The 14,555-nt window shown below is 37.0% G+C and overlaps 1 protein-coding gene across 1 annotated transcript in view; it reads left to right on the top strand.

The window, feature by feature from the left end:
- Positions 1–10,507, top strand: part of CDH11 (cadherin 11) — a 124,780-nt gene extending 114,273 nt beyond the window's left edge. The window contains exons 11-12 of the mRNA XM_036750829.1: positions 5,722–5,973; positions 7,324–10,507. Coding sequence (XP_036606724.1) covers positions 5,722–5,973; positions 7,324–7,820 — 749 coding nt within the window. The 3' untranslated portion in view covers positions 7,821–10,507. The remainder of the gene's footprint in view (positions 1–5,721; positions 5,974–7,323) is intronic.
- The last annotated feature ends 4,048 nt before the right edge of the window (positions 10,508–14,555 follow it).

Here is a 14,555-nt window from a genome sequence, read left to right as displayed (position 1 = left end):
TAAAGCTGAAATAAACTAAGTAACTTGTAAATGGTGGCATAGCTAGTAAGCAAGATAGCTTGAATTTGAACCCAAGTCTTCTCACTCCAAGTCCAGCACCCTTTTTCCTTCACCAAGTTACTTCTCAAATTCCTGTCATCCCCAATGTTTCTAGGTCCCACCGTGTAATCTGGTCTTTTTTTTTTATCTGTGTGGCTTATTCAAATTGTCATATGCTTTTTCCATAGAGTAGCTGGTTTAAAAAATACAGCTATGTATTATAACAGACACTCTAAATAGACATTGAGAAACTTTACCTAGGAATAATGAACGATTAGGCAATTCATGGTTTTGGAAAAGTTTGATTTGATGATTTGATAATATCAGAATATCTAAAAGGAATCAACTTAGAAACTTAGATTTAGTTTAGGTTTTTTTTGGCTTTCTTTTTATCCTGAAAGAACCAGTCTCTATTATGTTCTGGCTTTTTGGCCCCAGGATTTGTAAACTGTTTATTATTCTCTGTGACTTAAACATTGAGATTCTATACATAATTGATATTTTCCTATGACAAGCATTTATCTTTATTCCCTCCCATCTCCTCCCCCACATTAAGAAAGGGAAAAAAAAACTGTAACAAATATGTGTAGTCAAATAAAACAAATTCTTACATTGGTGACATTCACAAAATATACATGTCATTCTGTCAGTCAGTCAATAAAGATTTCAGTGCCTACTTTATGCCAGTTACCTTACTAAGTACTGGGGACAGAAAAGAAGAAGACAGTCCTTGCCTTCAAGGAGCTCACATTCTAACAAGAGAAGCAACAAGCAAATAAATATGTACGAATAAGATACACACAGGATGGATCAGAAATACTTAATGGAGAAAGCAGGGGTTGGGAAAGGCTTCCTCTAGAACATAGGATTTTAGCTGGGAATTGAAGGAAGCCAGGGAAACCAAGAGTCAGAGATGAGGAAAAGCATTCCAGGCATGGGGGACAGTCAGAGAAAATGCCTAGAGATGAGAGATGGAGTGTCTCGAATGAGATACTATTTTTAAAGTGAAATGTTGAAACATTTTTTTTGGTATTGGCCTTTGCAAGGAAACTCCTGGTGATTCCTCCTCCTCTTTCTACGAAGATTACAGAAGGTTTTGCAGTTCGTGATCCACAAATGATTTTGTGAAATGCCATAATTGAACATCTCACAGATGAGGGAAATGAGGATCATGGTAAGACAGTGGATAGGTATGATAGTGGATAAAAGGTTTTATTTGAAGTTAGAGAGATCTGAATTTTAATCCTGCCTCGGACTCTTACTAGCTGTGTGACCCTGGGTCAGTCACAGATCCTCCTTCAGACTTATGTTCCTCTTTGGCAAAATGAGGTAATGATAATACCTCATAGGATTTTTTTTTTTTGGTGAGGATCAACTAAGATAACATATGTAAAGCACTTTGCTAAACTTAAAGCATCATTTAAATTTCCTCCTCTTCCTCTCCTCCTCCTCCTCCTCCTTGTGGTCCTCCTTCTCCCCTTTGTCTTCCTCCTTCCTTTTGTTCTCCTGCTCCACTTTTACCTCCTCTTCTTCCTCCCCCTCTTCTTCTTCCTCCTCTGTCTTCTTCTCTTTATTATTGTTATCATAATTATTTCAAAACTTGCACAGAGATAGAGATAATAAACAGCAGAACAGGGAAACAAACCCAGGACTTCTGATGCCAAATCCAGTGCTTTTTCTACTTGCCACCTGCCTCCTCTTCAAAATGAGAGGCAAATTCATCCAACCCTATATCCATCTATTCATGCATCTTCCAGTAAACCAACTACTATATGCACAATTTTATCCTTATGTAGATTTGTATGATTCCGAAATTATTTGAAAATCTATAAAGTTATGCAATTTGAAGGAAACATACGATACTAGCGAGTTTTAACAGATGTGATTTTCACGGGGATTTACAAATTGGCACACCTTGGTTTGATGGTAGTCTGGGCAATAACTGGTTGTGCAGACACATCCATGATTATTATTTACGCATAAGAAATGAAGGGAAGATGCATGGAAATAAAGTAACACCCATCGAACAGAGTAATGAGATAGTCACGCATTTATTACATGGAAATGACAGCTCTTAAAATAACCTTGAGACCTAGCTGGTGGAAGGTTACAATGAGAAAAAAAAGGTTTACTCTGAAGAGTTTTGTAGCTGTAAAATACTATCCAAATATGAACTACAATCCCATGACTTTTAGCCATACAGAAAAATCTGAGAAAGAACCCTAAACAGAATAATATTTATCATGGTTATATATAAGAAGCATTTATTTCTTTCAGAACTTCCTGTTCAGAACTATTTCATATCTTGAAGTTAACTGTGCAGTCACCGGTCATAGCAATAGAATCCAAAACTCTTTAAGGAAAGCAACCATGCCTTATTTGTAGGGAGCTAGCTGTACAGCGCATAGAGGGCTGAGCCTGGAGTCAGGAAGATCTGAGTGGAAATTCAGCCTGAGGCATTTAGTAGCTACGTGACCCCTTGGCAAGTTACTTAACCTCTGTCTGCCTCAACTGTAAAATGGAAAAAAAAAATAGAAGCACCTATTTCCCGGGGTTTCTGTAAGGATCAAATAAGATAATATTTATAGTGTTCAGCACGGTGCTTGACACATAGTAGACATTTACTAAATGTATATGCCCTTTCCTTTCCCCTCTTATTTGTAATTGAATGTCCACCAGCCTAGCACATAGTAGTCTACAACATAAAATTAATGACATCATAAATGGTCTTCAGATGATGTAGAGAAAGTATTTATTCCATTTCAGGTTGAACTACATAGCCTATGATTTTCTTGCCAAAACTGATACTTTGTCACTCTCTGAATAAATTATTTAATGAATTAATTAATCAGTCAACCAATCAATGAATGAAGAAGTAAATGAAAACCAAACCATTGTTCTCATTATATTTTGGATATTCTTTAATATTTATATGCTTCATTCAATTCTTTGGTATATTTAATATATTAGATACTAAAATTCCTTTTAGAAAATTATTAGTCATAGAATAGCCCGTTAAATGGAGCCATATTTATTTTTCCTTTTAAGAAAACTGAGGTTAAGACAACAGAAATGAAATTATATAAAGAGTTAGTGACAAGGATAACACTTTTTAAAATAATTAATTAAATAGCCACCCTGTGAAGTAGGAAGTGAATAATCTCCATTTTATATATGAGGAAACCGAAGTAAAGAGAGGTTAAAGAACTTGTCCCATACAACTAATTAGTTTGAAAGCCAGGATTGCCATCCTGGGGTCTTGCAACTGCCAGGTTAGTGCTCCTTCTGCCATACGTCATTTTTACATATGTGGACGATGAGTCCCAGAGATGAGAAATGACTTCTAGGAGGTCATACGGTGAACATGTAGTGGAAACAGAAGCAGAATCCAACCTTCTGAAGTCCCAACCCAGCTCTCTTTCCTTTAAACCATGTTGTTACTATATATTGTGAAACAGCATTGGACGTACCAATGTTACTGTAACTGAAAGAATCGCCACTTGGAACTTATGGGAAGCCTTTCCAATAGAACAATTAATGCTGCTTGCTGAACAGGGGTCCTTCATAGGAAGTTGCAAAAGAAAACATTTATCTTCCAAGTTTATTATATAATATTAGCAACTTAAAGACATCGCAAAACATCTCTCCCCATCATGAAAGAGCAGGGGGTGAAAGGGAATTTACCTGGGTAGAATATTAAATACATTAGCAGATAAGATTTCTTAATTGGATGTTTCTGCTTAATTAAACATAGCTAACATTTATATAGTGCTTATTATGCTCCAGGTACTATGTTAAGCTGTTTATAATTGTGTATATACTTATTATCTCGTTAATTCTTTTTTTTTGTATGAGAGAGGGTTCAATAAGGAGAAATGACTGAAATGAAGAATAAAGGCACCAATAAAATACATTAAAATAACACATTTTATAGCACTTCACTAATAATAATAATAATAGCTTACATTTAATGACACTTTGTGCCAGGTACTGTTATAATTACTTAATAATTATTGTCTCCTTTGATTCTCATGACCACTCAGGAACATAGTTGTTATTATCCCCATTTAACAGATAAGGAGACTAAAGTAAACATAGGTTAAAGGGTTTGTCCAGGATGACACAGCTACTCAGTATCTAAGGTTAGATTTGAACTAAGGCCTTCCTGATTCCAGGCCCAACCCTCTAGTCACTGTGACTCTGATGCTTTTACAAAGCACTTTCCTCAAAACATCTCTATGAAGGAAGTAGTATAAAAATTATTTTTGCCACTCTGAAAGAGAAAAAGTGAGGTCTATAAGAGTGAAGAGGGTAGCGCAAGGTCACACAGCTCTCAGTGATCAAGCCAGGACAAGAATCCAGGAGTTTCTTTGTCCAGTACTCAGTTCTTCTTGTGGGGCAGCTATCCCACAAACAGAATCATGGTTTTAACAAGATTTAAGTTGCTGCCCTCTTAAGAGTTAGCCCCAGAGATATATTGATAATGAAAAGAAACAGAATGAGGAAGGGTTCCAGCATACCAGGCCAATATGAATACTTTGTTGGGGGTGCAAGAAACGGACAGGAAGCACATTGAATAAGAAAATATGGACCAATCTGTACCAAAGAAGAGACACCCATGTGGATACGGCCATGGATTCAATGGAACAGGTCTTGGGTGGAGAATTTGTCATCATAACAGATACTTGGCTTTTCTTAGTACAGGTATATGCCCGGTACTATTCTGAACTGATTCTGCCTGTTTGAGTGGGACTAGACAGTATCTTACATTTAATAATTAAGGAGACTGAGATGAGTTGAGGGCCTCACACAGCGGGACTGATGATGTTGGACTGCCAATTAAACTGCTCAGGGAGATTCAATTTCATGTGTTTGTACTAAGGTTTAATTCAATTCCACAAATATTTTCTAAGCATCTATAGGGCCTGGAGCAAAATGGAACTTTCAGAGAGTCAAATTCAGGCTTCCTATGTGGGAAAATAAACAACAACAACAAAATAAACCTCCCCTGAAACTCTAACAATTAGCACTATCTAAAAGTAGAATGGGGCATCTTGGGAAGTAGCAAGATCCCCCTCACTGGAAATTTTCAAGAAAGGCCATTTAGACAGTTGTCAGGTATTTTATAGGAGGGACGTTTTGTCCCACGTGGGTTGGATTGGATCTCCTCAGAGGTCCCCTCAAATTCTGAAATTCCATGATTCTGTGAAGATATTTGTGTCGGGAATGGGGAGTGGGGGGGTCATTCAAAATTTATAAGGATAATAGCCCTTTGCCCTCTTGTCCTAAGGGAGTTATGGAGGGGAAGGCATTAAACGTTCCTAAATCTCTAGAATCTAAAAGAGGAGAGCATAAGAAAGTGCCATGTGAGCTTTAACTAGAGAACCAAGGAAGGCTTTCTGGAGGAGTTGGAACTTGAATTACCTTTTAATTGATGGTTACCACAGGACATTGATAGATGAGGCAGACATCAGGGAATCAGAAAATGTGTTGCAAACTTAGTATGCCAAACAGCCTCAGTCATTCTTAGATACTTAGATTAAGGAACAAGTGAGGAAGATTTGGGGAGTTAACCTCTATGAGGAGGAGAGTGACCTCCCATCTTTCTTCCTGAATGTTAAAGAGTCCTGTCTGCCAGTCAAAGGGACCCAATCAAACAGAAAGCTTGCTTTTTCTTCACAGACAACACTGCTGGTGTTTATGTCAAACGTGGTGGTTTCAGCAGGCAGAAGCAAGACCTATACCTGCTACCAATCGTGATCAGTGATGGGGGGATACCTCCCATGAGCAGCACCAATACCCTGACAATCAAGGTCTGCGGATGTGATGTGAACGGGGCATTGCTGTCCTGCAATGCTGAAGCCTACGTCCTCAATGCAGGACTCAGCACAGGGGCTTTAGTTGCCATTTTGGCCTGCATTGTGATTTTGCTGGGTAAGTTATGTCCTTCATTATGTGTCTGAGCTGATTTATTCTTGGTTAGATATGGGAGATTAATTTTAAGATCCATGGCTTTCAGCCATAATGTACAGGTGGTTCAAATATTTAGGTTGTCTAATATGAGTTAAGCCAACTGTGCCCTGCTGTACCTTAACCTATCTGATGAAAGGTAACCAGGGAAGTGAAAGGGTCAGAGATCATGACATAATGAAAGAGATGATTAAAGGAACTGTGGATGTTTAGCCTAAAGAAAAGATTTAGTGGGGTAGGATTCTTGACCTCAAGTATTTCAAGGACCATCATGTGGAAGAAGATTAAGTTTGTTCTCTTTCACTCTAGGAAGGAACTTCCATAATGGAAGATTTCAGTCATTAAGTAAGGAAAGAGTCATCTCAACTCTGTACCCAAAAATGAAATGGGCTACCTTGGGACAGACTTAACTTTCTCTTTCTTAAAGAAATGACCTGAAATTCACTAAAAAGATCATGGAGATCTAGAGTTAAGCTAGAAGGGGTCTTAGAACTCAAAATGTTAATTAAAATATCAAACATTTACAAAGAACCGTGAGGTTTTTAGAGCAGCTTCCTTACAGTACCAAGAGATAAGTAGGGAAGTATCCCTGTCTTCATTTTCCAGATGAGAAAAAATGAAGCATAGAGGATTCAGTCTATCATATGTGACTCATTTGAGGTCATAGAGTTTATGTGTCACACACAAGAACTGAACACAAATTTTTTGGCTCTATTAAATTTTCATTCAACTACAGTACATGGCCTTTCCCCTTTTGATGTTAGAATACAGAACATCAATGTTTCATCCATTCACCTCTTGCACTTCTAGAATTAAAATTGGAGATATCTCAGCAGACTCTTCCTCATCTAATCCCTTCACCTTATAGATGAGGAAACTGTCAGGTGTGCTACATTAGAAGGGTCTTAGTCACAAAGGAATAATGGACTTTCTTCTAAAGAATTAAGATCAAATAATCAATCAAGCAACCAATTAAAGACATTATATTCTGGCCCCATAGTGGGCATACAATTAAAACAAAAGGAAGCAAAACCAGTCTCTGTCGTCAAGGAGATTACATTCTAATGAGAAGAGATAACATATATAAATCAGAACAAATAAGATAAATGCAGAGTAGATGGAAGATAACTTTGAAACTATTTCTTTGGAATTGTTAGTTGAAGTTTTATGACAAAAAGAGTCTAGATGTCCCATAACCTAACCTTTCTCTCTTTAATTCAAGCTCAGTGGTACAAATCTGTGGGAGACATGTAAAGGAAATTGAGAACATGAAAAAATACTCTAGCTTCACATCTTCTTTATCTTTCTCTATAGTTATTGTCGTATTATTTGTGACCCTGAGAAGGCAAAAGAAAGAACCACTAATTGTCTTTGAGGAAGAAGATGTGCGAGAAAACATCATTACCTATGACGATGAGGGTGGTGGAGAAGAAGATACGGAGGCTTTTGATATTGCCACCCTCCAAAATCCTGATGGGATTAATGGATTTATCCCCCGTAAAGATATCAAGCCAGAGTACCAGTATATGCCCAGACCTGGGCTTCGACCAGCTCCCAATAGTGTTGATGTTGACGATTTCATCAATACAAGGATACAGGAGGCTGACAATGACCCGACGGCTCCCCCTTATGACTCTATCCAGATCTATGGCTATGAAGGGCGGGGCTCAGTGGCTGGCTCTCTCAGCTCCTTAGAGTCGGCCACAACAGATTCTGATTTGGACTACGATTATCTACAAAACTGGGGACCTCGTTTTAAGAAACTAGCAGACTTGTATGGTTCCAAAGACACTTTTGACGATGATTCTTAACAATAAAGATACAAATTTGGCCTTAAGAACTGTGTCCAATATTCTGAAGACCCCAGAAGAAATGTAAACAGGTATTTTTTTAAAATCAAGGAAAGGCTCATTTAGAATGGCAACATTTTACAGAGAGGATCACTTTAATAAAAATGAGGACCTCCCAGTGGTAAATACTGTGAAGTACCTTTTCTCCCAAAAGGCAAATATAGAAGTTGGTTATCGACTTCACTCAAGAGAAACCACTTGCCGTGCAAAATATTTAAGTGAAGGAAAATGTTAACAGTGGACTTAACAATGAAGGAATTTTTTTTTCTGTGTTATGGACATCTAAATCTTTTAAGTCAAAGAAGCTTCCACAAAATTAAAAAGGACAACAGTTCTGAGCTGTAATTTCGCCTTAAAACTATGGACACTCTGTACGTAGTGCATTCTTAAACTTGAAATATATAATATTCAGCCAGCTTAAACCCATATGATGTATGTACAATACAATGTACAATTATTGTCTCTTGAGCATCAAACTTGTTACTGCTAATTCTTGTAAATCTTTTTGCTTATACTTTCATCTTAAACTAATACGTGCCAGATATAACTCTGTCTTGTTGCAGTGGGAGGCGCCCTATTTCTATGTCATTTTTAATGTATCTATTTGTACAATTTTAAAGCTCTTATTTTAGTATACATACAGATTTCAGTATTCTGACATGTAAGAAATGTTACAGCATCACACTTATATTTTATGAACATTGTACTGTTGCTTTAATATGTGCTTCAATATAAGAAGCAACCTTTGAAATAAAAAAAAATGATTCTTTTTTTAATCCTTGTTTTCAATTCTTAAGCATTTAAAAGGAGCCCCATGTTTCTAATGTCCCATTTATAGTTCTAATGGACAATTGTGACCTTTTAATAGCCCTATTTATTATCTGTTGGAAATTTGTCTGTTGCCTTGTTAAGTGTTTATTTAAAAAGCAAATACATTTTACAAATGTTTTTCGAGAAGATTCTGTAATGTCGTGTGAATAATTTTGCACCCTCTCAGTAGAAGATGTGGCTTCTTTCAGAGCACAGATTCTAGAAGGAGATGATGCTCGGAACTGAGGGTTGGTTCTCATTTTACAATATATGTTATGTAATGTGCATTTATATTCTTTCTTAGTAATTCCATGATTGTGTGATAATAAGGCAACGGAGGTCCCATAATCGCCCACATTTGTGGTGGAGGCTTCATTGTCTTGAATGAACTCCTCTGGTATACCAGAGAATTCTTAAGTCTTACCCCATGTGATTAAGATGTTCCTCATGATGTTCCACCTGGCAATTTGTTTATATGAATAACAATTATGACTCTAGAATTTCAAGATATTTTTGTTTTCCTGCTGTAGAATGACCTCATCTTAGAATAACCAGACATTTAAATTTTTAATGAAAGATAGTTATTTCCTTCAGATTTGCTATTTTTAGCATTTTTAATTGAATGAAAGTATCTATGGCTTTTTTTTTTATATTTTATTTCAAGATGGGGCAAGGGGGAAGGGGACCGGGATAGGCTCAATGTGTCAGCTCAGCTCTGTATACACGTCTGCAGTCTGCTGAAACATTATGGATCTTCTTGGACTATATAGCTCTTTGCTGATGCTTTATCTGCTCTGGAGAATCAGAGAGGAAAGATTTAAATGGAGCTTGAAAGGACACAGAAATATGGCACTTTGAGAAGATGCTCTAATCCTCATTCTCATGACCTCTGTGCCATAAGTGTCACGCTCCTCATTTGCAACGAGAAGATGACCTAGATTATATCCCAAATGACAAATAGAGCAATAACCAGTGTGTGTGTGTGGTGAGGTCGGCTTGAAAGAGGTCACACTAGATGACCTCGCAAGTCATGCCAATGCCGAGATGTTAGGATTCTATAATTAGCAATAGTAGGGGAAAGGTAACATCAACATAGCACATCGTTTTTCTTTTTTCATCCCAGGAACAGTTCAAGTGGCCTATCTAGGATTATAGTCAAGGCTTAGATTTTCTTTCTTACTCTCTCTCTTTCTCTCTTTTTAAATTATATAATGTCATTCTATATGCTTTGCTTGGGACAACTTTCCTTTTAATTACTTTTAGTTCAAAATCGAGTCACAAACAGAGATAATCACTTTCAAAGCATTCCTACGAGCTCCTCGTTCACATTGACCACTTTGTATTCAAAACAAAGTTTTGCAGGAGATGTCAATGGAACCAAGTCCCCAGATAGGGTGAATTCAGAGTCCTCCATTTTACTAAAGGATTATGTCTTTTCTCTAGCTTCATAATTTTGCCAGTTGGGTTCTTTTTTTCTATTTTTTAATAATCCAAAGAATATTTTGCTAGATTTGCACAGTTCTCCACTTGAATTTGAAACAATGGAAATAGGCAAAAATATGCAGAAATCATGCTTACATGAGAATACAAGTACAAGTAATCCCATTGTAAAGGTTGATGTCAAACGACACCATTGGAACTGTATTAGGGATAGAATGGATGACTTCATTTTCTACATGTTTATGTTCAACTTAAAAAGGGACACTGTCCACTACTTTCTTAAGAGTTATAAATGGTTTGGTTTGGAGGACTTTTTGTTGTTTTTGTTTAGTTTGGTTTTGGCTTTAGTCTCTGTTGTTTGTAGAACCCTCTTAGAAGCTTGGAAATAAAATTTCTTTCCCTAATTAATTTGTCATTTTTCATTTGGCATATGGGTTTGGGAATGGAATGTAAATGAGCATGGGGTGTCTTCATCATTCCTGCAGTCTTGTACTAATCTAGCTCCCATCTATCAATCATTTCACCATTTCTAAAGTGTTTTCCTTACAAAAAGGCTGAGAAATAGTTTGGCACATGTCAGTATTCCCATTTTACAGGTGAGGACAGTGGGGCATAAAGTTAAAGCCTTATGAAACCAATAAATGGTTTTCCTAGGAGTCAAATATTTTGACTACAAACCATATGTATGTATATTTTTTCTAAAACTCTCTCTTCCCAGGTCACTGAATTCATAAATTTCTAAGATTTACATCTTACCTATATTTTAGTCATCCACGGTCTGATCCTTGTTGTGTCACCCATGGTCACCCATGCATGTGCTATGTCAGTGATTCAGATTTCTTATGTCCTCCTCTGTGATCATAATCTATTATTTCATCCTAGCTTCTCCCTCCCTCATAAAACTCATCATTGTCTTCATCTTGATCCACATCTTTCTCATCATCTCTTCTTTCCCCTGTCTACTTTGGTTTCACTTTACTACCTTCATTGTCTTGACCTAATTCATTAATCAGATCCCAATACTCTACCCTTGAATTTGTCCCACCTTAAGCTTCTTGCTAGCCATTTTAATCCAAAACCAGATTATTCCCACCAATGAACTTCACCTCTTCTATTTGGAATGCCCCTGGAAAGAACCACAATTGTGTTGACTAGGTCCATTATATGTTATCTGTTCTTGACTGAGTCTAGATCTTCTTACTTAGTATTCCTTTTTACCCTTCTTTCATTGACTTCTTGAAATAGCTGTTCAACAATTTCATGTCTCCACTACCCTCTCTCTCAGAAGATGACCTTACCATTTACTTTATCAAGAAAATTGAGGCCATCTGTTATGAACCCTCTTAGCATTATTCCATACCTCAAAAACTGTTATAATACCTCATTTTATCCTCCCTTGAGTCTCTGAGGAAAAGGTCGTTCTTCTTCAGTCCATATTCCTTTCTTCTTCATATTTTCTTTCATCCTACCCCATCCCAGGAGACTGACTACTCAATTATTCCTCTTTTTCCTCTTATCTTCAAACAGTCCTCAACTACTGGTCCATTTTCTTCTGTCCACCAACATGCCTTTCTTAAGATAGATAGATGGATTGATGGATAGATAGATAGACAGACAGACAGCTAGATGGATAGATAGATAATTGGATTGATAGATCGTTGGATGGATGGATAGATGGATGGATGGATATATAGATAGATGATAGATAGAAAGATAGATGGATGGAGATAGACAGACAAAAACGTGTTTGCCCCTGTAATATGCTCGTTTTTTTCATAAACTCTTAGAAACATTCAAATTTGCTGCATCCTTTTCCCCATCCTCTACTCAGCACTCTTTTTAAACTGGCTGCTGACTCCATTAACCAACTACAATTGCTCTCATGTAGGCCAGCTATTTCTTAACTGTTGAATCCTGTTAAAATACAAACTATTTCTTAATTGCTAAATTAAGATTAATATTGAATTAATCTTCCTTCAATTTGACATTTCTGCAGTTTCTGACTGACAACTAATCCATCCTCTGATAATTTCTTCCTGTGATTCTTTGATACTGTTCTGTCCTGATTTTCTTTCTACTTATTTGACCTATCTACTCTCTCCTTTGTCAAATTGTCATCTATATCTCACCACTACTTTCAAATGTTCACCAAATCTGTGTCCTGGATTCTCTTCTCTTCCCTCTCTTCACCCTCTACTTTAGTGATCTTATCATGTCCCAAGTGCTCAATTCTTGCTATACCCATGGATCACTCCCAGATCTGTATATCCAACTCTAATATGTCTCCTAACTATAGTCATAGTCCCAGCTGTCTGCTAGATATATCTACCTGGATGTCCCATAGAAATCATACATTCATCTACTCTAAAATGGAACTTGTTACTTTTGCCTCCAATTTTCCCCACTTCTGTAGAAGGTGATACTATCCTTATAATCACCCATGTTCAGAGTTTCAGAATCAGCCCTGACTTTTCCTCTCTCTCAACCCTTATATCCAGTTAGTCATCAAGTCTTGTCAAATTTACCTCTATCCCATTTCTTGCTTTCCCTTGTCTCTTCTCTAGTCACACAGCCACTACCCTGTATGGAGTTCAGTCCATCATGTTCTCTCACTTGGACCATCCCAAGCTTTTTAATTGGTCTCTTTACTTCCAGATAATTATTCTTTCTAATCTATGCCCCACACATCTGCCAAATTAATATTACCCAAAGTACAGACATGACCAGGACATTTCTCTCCCCCAAAATCATCTGGGGCTTTCTGTTGTCTCTATGATAGTTTATGAACTCCTCAGCTGGGCATTTGATGCCTACAAGTACTTGCCTTCTCTATAACTTTCCATCAGTTTTGTATTGTTTCCATTCATATACTATATATTCTAGTCAAACTGGCCCGCTAGCTTAACTCTCTCGCTCCTCAACCTTTACAGATCACCTTCTATCACCTTATAACTTTGCACAGGTTGTTTGTCATGTCTCTAAAAATTCTTGGCTCCCTTAAAAAGGCATCGTTCTGGTACTGTCTACTGACTTTAGCACTTCTGGATTTCCTCTTGTCCTCTGCCCTGGTGGTACTCTTTCTCTTTTGAAATTACTGGGTATTTATCTATCTGTGAACCTGCTGAATCACCAAGTATAATATAAACTGCTAGTTGGCAGATATTGGTTTGTTTCTGTCTTTGCATGCAGGGGGGTGCTATCATAGCTTCTTACACATAACAGGCATCTAATACATATTCATTCAACTTCCATTATACTAGGGGTGGAGGAAGAACATTGAATTAAGAATTGGAAAACCTGGTTTCAAACCCATTTCTGAGGCTGCTTAACTTTGGAGAAGTTACCTGATCTCTGTAAGGTGATATTATCTCATCTTTGTAATGGGAATGGAAATATGACTACTGTTTACCTCACTGAGCCAGCAAGAGGAAAATATGCTTTCTGTCAAGGACTACACTAATATGTACTATCTGCTCACTTTTTTTTTTCTGATCAGCCACTCCCAGGCGATTGGTGATGTCTGAGTGCATATATGTGCATGTTTTTCCTAGTAAGTTCTAGCCACCATCCATGCAGCTTACAAAATCATTTCTTAGTAAATTAGATAATGGCTCCTGTATTCCAGAAGCTCTGAGGAGCAAAGTGTCTTATATTACTTTAAAAACAAAGAAGAAGAATAAATTGTACCAGTGTTTGGAAAACTACTCTAGAAAGTATAACTGCCATACATTTTCTTACTTCATATTTGTGACATCTCTATCTGGTATGAAGGTCAGGGGTTATGTCTCTTTCTTAGTGACCCTTCAGTTTCAGGAGATTCTCCTTTTCTGGAACTTGAAGCAAATGATGAAGAATTCAAGGAATTGTTTTTAAAAAACAGGCTACTATATGTGAGTGACTGCAGGATGTACTGGAAAGGACACTGAGAAAGGAGTCAGCAGAGAGGGGCACTAATACTGTCTAGCTTTTTGTCCTTGGTAAAGACCTTTCTGTTGTTGCAAATTCAGTTTCTAGATCAAAAAAAAATAGAAGCTTCAACGAAACTTGAAATTTCAAGCTAAAAGAGACATTAAAGATTTTCACCCATCCCCCAAAAAACTGTATTTATTTTATGTGTGTTTATTGTCTCTTCCAATAAACTGTAAGATCTTTATGAGAATAGAGTATTTTTATTTATAAATATATATAATTATAATTTATACATAAGTACAAATATAAATAAAGGTATTTGGTGCACCTACAATAGTGCTTGAAACAGACAGTGTCTAAGTCATAGTTTATTGACCTAGCACACCCCCTCATTTTGCAAATGACAAAGCAAGTAACTATAGAGGTCGTGACTTGCCCAAGGTTACAAGGGGAAGAGGAGGTAAGTATCAGAGTAAAGATTCAAACTCAGATCCTCTGACTCCAAACAGTATTTCTTCTTTTCTTCTCTTTTTTTCC

This window comes from Trichosurus vulpecula, chromosome 3 (assembly GCF_011100635.1).
Source record: "Trichosurus vulpecula isolate mTriVul1 chromosome 3, mTriVul1.pri, whole genome shotgun sequence".
NCBI lineage: Eukaryota > Metazoa > Chordata > Mammalia > Diprotodontia > Phalangeridae > Trichosurus > Trichosurus vulpecula.
The sequence above is the reverse complement of the archived record's forward strand: the minus strand, read 5'-3'. Positions and strand labels throughout refer to the sequence as shown.